At 38.1% G+C, this 8266-nt stretch overlaps 1 protein-coding gene across 2 annotated transcripts; it reads left to right on the top strand.

Moving 5' to 3' along the window:
* Nucleotides 1-999: 999 nt before the first annotated feature.
* Nucleotides 1000-7508, top strand: LOC112173335. Of its 2 annotated transcripts, XM_024310948.2 has the most exons (16): nt 1000-1166; nt 1999-2210; nt 2573-2709; nt 2793-2903; nt 3019-3120; nt 3283-3391; nt 3485-3685; nt 3931-4099; nt 4254-4335; nt 4424-4517; nt 4798-4894; nt 5108-5201; nt 5697-5769; nt 6499-6672; nt 6752-6874; nt 6989-7508. In XM_024310948.2, the coding sequence occupies exons 1-16, from the start codon at nt 1154-1156 to the stop codon at nt 7148-7150; spliced, it is 1953 nt and encodes a 650-aa protein (XP_024166716.1). In that variant the 5' UTR covers nt 1000-1153; the 3' UTR covers nt 7151-7508. The 2 variants fall into 2 exon arrangements, with proteins under 2 accessions (XP_024166716.1, XP_040365410.1); XM_040509476.1 differs by lacking the exon at nt 1000-1166 and having other exon boundaries at nt 2069-2210; nt 2593-2709.
* The last annotated feature ends 758 nt before the right edge of the window (nt 7509-8266 follow it).

Genomic DNA, 8266 nt, shown 5'->3' with positions numbered 1-8266 from the left:
GGGTGGACTTTGGCTCATTGTTGGGGCTTTTGGGCTCGAGTTTGGATGCTGGGTTCCCCGTGGGCTGGAGGAAATGCCAAAAAATGGAGGCGTTGTAGGGGATGCTATGGCATCGTTTCCTACTAGCAATGTTTAATTTTCCCTTAGGTCGCAAGACCTAGTTGCTCGGTTGTTACATCTAGGTCTTGCGACCTAAATGTTATCACTAATTAGCAAGTTCTAGGATTGTAAATAAAAAATAGAGGTTCAACTTTCAATGTTCGATATTTGATTAGTTTATATTTGGGAAAAAAATAAATCATAGAATATAACATAAAACCATTATCATTATAGAAAGGAAAAATATAATTAAACTAACTAATAACTAGGTGGTTGGAGTTTAAATCTCAATATATTGTTTGTGGTCAAGGGGGAGGAATCGTTTTGACATGACCCCCAGCACACGGATTTGTCTCTGAGCCTATGAAGTCTTTCAGGATACCGTGTGATCTCGATAAAAAAAAAGGGTTAAGATTAAAAGGAGATTTGAACTTTACTCCCATCATTGTTAAAAAGAAGAAGGAAAAAAAAACACCAATCATCTTTTTTTTTGAAAGAAACACCAATCATCTTTAGCTTAGGTAAGTTTGTTTTAGCTTAGGTAGGTTGTGTGGCTTTTTTGCCAGATTTATTATATAAGTTTTTGTAGACTCTAATATTTGCCTGTTAATTTAATGAATTCAATTTTTTTTTTTTTTTTTTTTTTTTAAAGGTCCAAAACTTTATTCGGTGCAAGATCAATAATTTTTTTAGAGAAATATTTGTTTTTATTTTAGTTTCTTGAGAAATTAGAGAAATATTTGCTGATAATTCTTGAAAGGGAGGCAGATAAATAAAATGAAAAGAAAATAGAAATTTTGAGTTCCCACGCCATGGTATAAGGTGTAGAAAGGGTGCGTGGCAGACCGCCACGTTGATGAGGTAAATAAGTGTATAAATAAAAAATCTGGAATTCTTTTCATGCTTTCTCTATCACTCGGACTCGTTAAATAGGCAACGCATTCTCTCTCAATCAAAGAGTACCGATCATTTCCCTCAGGCGATTCTCTCTGCTTTGCTTCGCCTGAAAACCAAGCTCCGACGAACACATCGCGATCTTCTCTAATCGCCGGAAATGAACGACTCAGGTTTATTTTCCTTTGCCTCGAGTCGGTGCTATTCCAATTTCACCGTCATCGGTTTTTCTTGATTCTTTGAATGCGCTGTTTGTTAGTAGCATTGTAATGGTGTTTGAAGCTTTCCTATCATTCACAGCAATCTCTCGGAGAATGAAACTGTTTCTTTTTTTTTTTCTTGTTAATGTGCTCGTTTTCCCTCGTAATCGCCTGCGCCTTTTTATCTCTGTTACTGTGTTTGATTTCGGCGAAGGTTTTTGACTTGAAAAAGTGTTGGAAACTCGGAATTTTGCTTGTTAGGATCAATCGGTTTTGTTCTTTGGATGTAGGTGATATAGTGCATCTGGAATCCGTGATTTTATAGATTTCTAGTGTCTTTAAGTTGAATTTGACTTCAATCTTGGTAGAATTTTTGAATGTATAGATACATTGGAGGTGTGAATTGATACTGCATGAGTTCCATTTTGTGAAGTACATTTTATGCATACAAATCACTTACATGCTAGTTTTATTCATTACATCATTATTGACTCGCGCTCCATTGAATGAATGAACTGTGGCGTTTCTTGATTGTGTATCATATCGGCTAGGGTGTTGTAGTTCTACTTTCAGACGCTACTTTGTTCTGTGAAGGTGTAAGTAGAAATTCTTGAGGTTCTATAGAAGAATCTCAATACATTCCTTTTCCTCTTCCTTTTAAGGAACCAAATCATGTAGCAGAAACGGATTACTTGGGACTACCTGTAGTTTTTTTAATTATTTTTTTTTTTCCACATCGACACATAATGAATCAGCATTTGAATATCGCTGATTTACTTTCTCCTTTTGAATGTTGATAAATCAGGAAACCCACAGGATGCTGATGTTCCACCAGTTGAAGGTGTTGCCGGAGGAGGGACAGCATATGGATGGACTGATGGTGGCTTTCAAGGTTCCAATCCACTCAAGGGATCAGTTGACCCTACAGAGGTTCTGACCGCAGATTTAGTGCATGTATGGTCCATGCCAAGCACAGCAAATGTTGGACCACAAGAAATGCCTAGACCTATGGATCCTGTACGTATTGTTCCATGATTTTACTTAATTGTGTCTTGGTATCTTTGTTTGTCTATACTGTGAATTACATGACAACTGATATACATGCATAAGCTGTTTGGATGGCATATTGTTACACCTAATATGCATGTGGTTCAAATTGTGTGTCTCAATACTTATTTTTAATGGCGTGGTTAATTGCCTCACCACCAGAGGCTGTTACTGTTGTTTGGTCCATGTAATTGCTGCTACAATGCGTAGGAGATACACAAATTACAAACACCTGCATATTGGTGGCTTTTTACTTTATAGAGAAGTGTAAATTAAGCGTACTGCTGTTTAATGTCTATAGTTTTATGCTTCTAAATTTGGCTTATTTGAAGGTTAATCTTCTGGCTGCTAGAAACGAGAGAGAAAGTATTCAAGTTGCAATACGTGCGAAAGCTTCCTGGGGTGGTCCTGGAATTGCAGGGGTTGTGCAGGTTCAGTGTAATGATTTATGCTCCTCAGCTGGTGATCGGTTAGTTCCTTGGAGTCATTTTTTTTTCCTGCAGGTTTACAACTACTCTTCCAACATATAATTTTTTGATATGCTGTGTGTAGGTTGGTTGTTGGACGATCATTAAAGTTGCGTCGTGTGGTGCCCATATTGGGTGTCCCAGATGCTCTTGTTCCCCTTGATCTTCCTGTTAGTCAAATAAACCTATTACCAGGGTACTGTCTTCGTTAGTGGTTTGATAGTCTTATATTTGGTGTGAAGGATTGGTAATGGACAAATTATTGCAAGTGACTGACATAATCTCTCTCTCTCTCTCTCTCCCCACCCCAGAGAGACAACTGCAGTTTGGGTTTCCATTGATGTTCCTAGTGAGCAACCCCCAGGTCAGTATGAGGGGGAGATCATTATTACTGCGACAAAGGCAGATGCAGAGTGAGTCTATTCCCATTTTCTTTTTTTGAGTGCTGTGTTTTTGTTTTCGTGGTAAATTCTAACTGTCCTTAGCTTTTGAACCGTTCAGTAGTAGACTTCCTATCCCAATGCTGTTATATTTACAAGGAGGTTTTTACAGTTATTGATTCTGACTTGGTCCAGGACTTCAGCACAATGCTTGGGAAAATCCGAGAAGCTTCAACTTTATAGGGAACTTCAAAGATGTCTTGAAACTGTGGAACCAATTGATGGGAAACCAGTGAATGAAGTGGTTGGGTTTCAAATTTAATTTTTTCCAAAGTCTAGTTTTGGAGGTGCTATTAGCTGTTCATTTAAGCATGTGCCTTTTCCCTTTACTTTTTAGGTAGAAAGAGCGAAATCTGCAGCTACATCTTTAAGAAGAGTTCTTCTGTCTCCATTGTTCTCTGAGTTCTTTTCAAATAATGGGTCAGTTGATATGATGGAGGAAGATGCTATTTCAAACCTTTCAGTACGGGTGAAGATAAATGTGACTGTTTGGGACTTCATTCTTCCTGAAACTCCCTCACTTCCAGCTGTATTTGGTGTATCCTTTATGTTTATAAAGCAATACTATTTGCGAGCTCTAAGAATTTTATACTTCATTTATATATAAATGTAAATGGAAAAACGAATTCTCTGCTGCAAAAAATACTGATATGTGAAGATATAGGCAGATTGTTCTTGTGATGAAGACCAAGTCTATACTTATTATTATGTCCTATTCTCTGTTTTACTAGAAATCTGACCATATTCCTGAGAATGCAGACACATTCTTTAACCAAATTTTAGATATCCGATACTGTAATTGAGGATCGTTTTGGTGTTGAACATGGGACTGAGGAGTGGTACGAGGCATTGGATCAGCATTTTAAGTGGCTTCTTCAATATAGAATCAGTCCATATTTTTGCCGATGGGGTGATAGCATGCGTGTATTGACATATACCTGCCCTTGGCCAGGTACTCATGAAAACCATTTTGTTTTATCCTCGCATTGTACTATTCATCCTGATCGCATTAGTGGCTGTAGAGAGATGTGTGTGTGTGTGTGTGTGTGTGTATTTTTAATATGTTCAGAATCTGATATGTGGTTCCTTCTGTCTTTCTGTGATAGCTGATCATCCAAAATCAGATGAATATTTTTCAGACCCACGATTAGCAGCCTATGCCTTGCCATATAGTCGATCTGTCTCTGGGTATACCGTTAGTCATCCAAGTTCCTTCTCTCAGGTATATGTGTGATGAAAACTGATGAGATTCTACCCATTTGCTGACCTGCTACAGTGGTGACGCAGCGAAGGAGTACTCGCAGAAACAAATTGAGATATTGAGGACAAAGTCTCACTGGAAGAAAGCATATTTTTATTTGTGGGATGAGGTATGAATACTGTTGCCAGAATACTAGGAAAGTGAGCTTTTGTAGATCATGATATGAGAGTGGTCTTTGTATTACACACCCACCCTTAATTCTACCTTAAATCTGCTGTAATTTCCTTCAATTTAGGTAAACCCCCATTGTAGCATTGCAAATAACTTGTGCAAAACCCTCGATATTAGAGGTGGGTGACCATAATTTCTGGGCACTAGGTGACCAGGAGAATATTTCTGTGCAAAATAGTTTTGTAGTATTTTGATGTACATGCAATAATATATGGCAGCCTTTGAATTTGGAGCAATATGAGTCCCTCCTCAACTTGGCCAAAGAGATCCATGCTTATGCTCCGGATGCTCGTGTCTTAACTACTTACTACTGTGGTATGAACTCTTTCCTTGCTGACCAACTGTTTTTCAATTTTAATCATCGTATAGAGTTCCATAGGTTGTAGTGTAAGTGTTTTTTCTCGGTAGAGAGGTCCAAATTTTTCACTTGTGTTGGAATGTTGACAAGATCAAAAACCTATATTTTGTCCCCTTCGAACTGGATAGATTTTGGTATTATTTATATATGGTTTTTTTTCTGCTATGCAGGGCCAAGTGATGCCCCTCTTGCACCTACTCCTTTTGAGGCTTTTGTTAAAGTTCCTAAGTTTCTGCGCCCACATACTCAAATTTACTGTACAAGGTAATGCTCTCTATTTGTGCTCTATGGACCCTCTGTTTTTAACAGACCTTCTACTGAAGAAAATAAAAGATCAAAGTATGTGTGGTATTTGACCTTTTCTTTCTAACCAACAAAATTCATGCTAGTGCTTGGCTAACTGCTGAGGTGAACTTCCTCTCACCGATGATTCATTGATTCATATCAGGAATTGGTTAAAGTAATATAGATCTACTTCTCTTAAAATGTTGAAAATTAACATTTAATATTTAATGTGATGGGTTTTGCCACTTTCTCCAATTCATGTAATGGATTGGTGACATTAGCTTCTAATGTATGTGGAGGAACCTCATATCTGGTGTGGAGAGCTAAGCAGTTGTTGTATAGATTTATCAGTGTTCTCTGGTGCAGTGTGTGTATGATGCCAGTTCTCTAAGAATGGAGTCTAGTTTGAGACTTTGAGTGAAGATTGTATTTGGCAATGTCTAATACTACACATAAATTTGTCTGACATTGCAGTGAATGGGTGCTTGGGAATCGAGAGGATTTGGTGAAGGATATTATTGCAGAAATGCAACCTGAAAATGGCGAGGTGATACTTTTTGCTTGACTCATCTAATTTCCCAGGGAACATTTCCCAAATATTGTTATATGTGGGATTTTTTTTTGTTTTCCAGTTAGAGATTAACAAAATTGTGGTTCATGATGATCCTTACAATCTACATGTCTCCAAGAGCAAGTTGCGACTTAGCTTTAATTTATATATTTCCATTTTATTTATAAAGTTTGTTTATTAATTAGTTCTGCAGATTCATTCATATATGAGTCATGCATATTGTTTTCTGTTATATACTTAACCTGGGAATTAGCGTCACTTAGAACACTGATCATTTGAGGACTTGTCAGTTGTCTGCTTGTATGCATTCGACCATAAATGGAAAATGCTCACGTGTTATTAGGAATTACAAGCATGTGGAGTATTTGCTGTTAGTAAAGGAATTATGTATATATATGGATACAACCACACCTCCTCTTATATTTAAACTTTTACTCCATGATAGATTTCGAATGTAATCTAATATTGAAATTTGTAGATCATATAAGGATTATGAAATCTGAACGTTAAAGATATAATCTATTATGATTACTTTTAGACGAAGTGTTAGTTGCATGAGATATATGGTCGTGTCTTGATGATTGTAATTATGAAATGCATGATGAATGTACAATTCTAATAGTTCTGTTTGGATCTCTAGTTCCAAGTTCCTGCACTTTTGCATCTCTCTACTTGCTGAAGAATGTTGGCTTGGGCATTTTGTAGGAATGGTGGACTTACGTGTGCATGGGACCATCTGACCCCCATCCCAACTGGCACCTTGGGATGCGAGGTACGCAACATCGAGCTGTAATGTGGCGTGTATGGAAAGAAGGTGGAACAGGTTTCTTATACTGGGGTGCCAATTGCTATGAGAAGGCAACTGTTCCCAGTGCAGAGGTAAATTTGCTTGGCATCGGGATGTTCAATGGTTAATGAAATTGTTTACATGTTACTAAAGTAGAGTGTGCCTGAACAGATTAGATTCAGGCGTGGTCTCCCCCCTGGAGATGGAGTTTTGTTTTACCCTGGTAAGGTGTTCTCATCATCAAATGAACCAGTTGCTTCAGTCAGACTAGAGCGCATTCTCAGTGGATTACAGGTCAGGGAAACTTAAAAGTCGATTTTTATTTGTTCATCTCTTTTGTTTTTCCTATTTGTTTTTCTCCAATTGTATTTTGATGTTAATTTGACATTTCTTTGGGTTCTTTGTCAGGACATTGAATATCTCTCACTCTATGCTTCGAGATATGGTAGAGATGAAGGGCTTGCTCTCCTTGAGAAGACAGGTTTGTACTTGGGTCCTGAGCGTTACACGCATGAGCATATGCCAGTTGATGTAATGCGGGGCGAGATCTTCAATGCATGTCGGTCTTGAGAGAAGGCTGTGTGCATGAGGCTATAAAGGATATAGTGTACATGAAGGGATCTTTTTGAAAGCTGAAACTTAGAAACCAACACTGTTCATACTTCATAGCGAACATGCAGATCATGCTAGACAGTTTGTTCTCCACTGATTGTGCACTTTCCTCGTGTAATACAGAGACATCTTCCTTTTTCCAGTGAAGGAGAACCCTAGAATTTTCTTATGGATGGAATCATGGAAAACACTACCCGACTAGTTTTTTGAGTTGCTTGTAGTTGTCTTTTGTTGTAATGAATATGTAAATCACGATAGGTTTTTTCCACATTCAACTGGCTTAGCATTATTTAATTTCTGTGGCGTTTCTGGCGTATCTCGAGCCCCCTATAGGTTTCTTTGATTTCCGGCATTTTACTCTTTACGTTGGCGGTTTCTAGCCCTCAATAATTGTTGTTCCGAGTAGACTCCCTATAAGCAAACCAATCTTGAAAAGTAGAAAAGCGCCATGAGGTGTAAAATGCGAAGAAATGTTAGGACTGCCTTCTTTTGCTAATAGAAAGAAAAGGAAAGAGGAAAGATATGAGATCTAGAGCCCATAACATGATGTGGATGTTGATAGGGAGGGCCGGAGGGCCATACAATTCAAAACGATCGACACGTTCTCAAATCCCTGCCCCCTCTTTTTTTTCTTCCCATGGCTTCTTTTCCCTCAAGAATTAGTAGGCTATTGACTCATGCATTCACAAAGCAGCTAGCTACAGACCCCACAGACCCAAAAAAAACCACTAGAGCAAAGCAAAGGAGAAAATGAAAAGGGAAGGAGGGGGGGCTAAGTAAAAATGGAGATTCAATATGGACCTTTTGCAGCACATATTGGAATCAGAAAAGCAACCAAAAGATAATCAACTTGGTGATGATTGCTTTGGCTGGTTGTATAAACTGTGCATCTCAATTCTTTCTTTTTTGACATAATGAATGCCCTTACAACCTTACAGCTGTGTAATTTTTACAATCCTATCCAAACTGAAAGAAAGTCCCGAGTAGGGCAACCATAGCGTGTGAATGCTACGGCTGTCAAGTAAACACACATCACGTTATCTATGTCATTTTAAAAGAAAGTCCGGAGTAGGA

This window comes from Rosa chinensis, chromosome 6, assembly GCF_002994745.2.
Source record: "Rosa chinensis cultivar Old Blush chromosome 6, RchiOBHm-V2, whole genome shotgun sequence".
Taxonomy (NCBI): Eukaryota; Viridiplantae; Streptophyta; class Magnoliopsida; order Rosales; family Rosaceae; genus Rosa; species Rosa chinensis.
The sequence above is the reverse complement of the archived record's forward strand: the minus strand, read 5'-3'. Positions and strand labels throughout refer to the sequence as shown.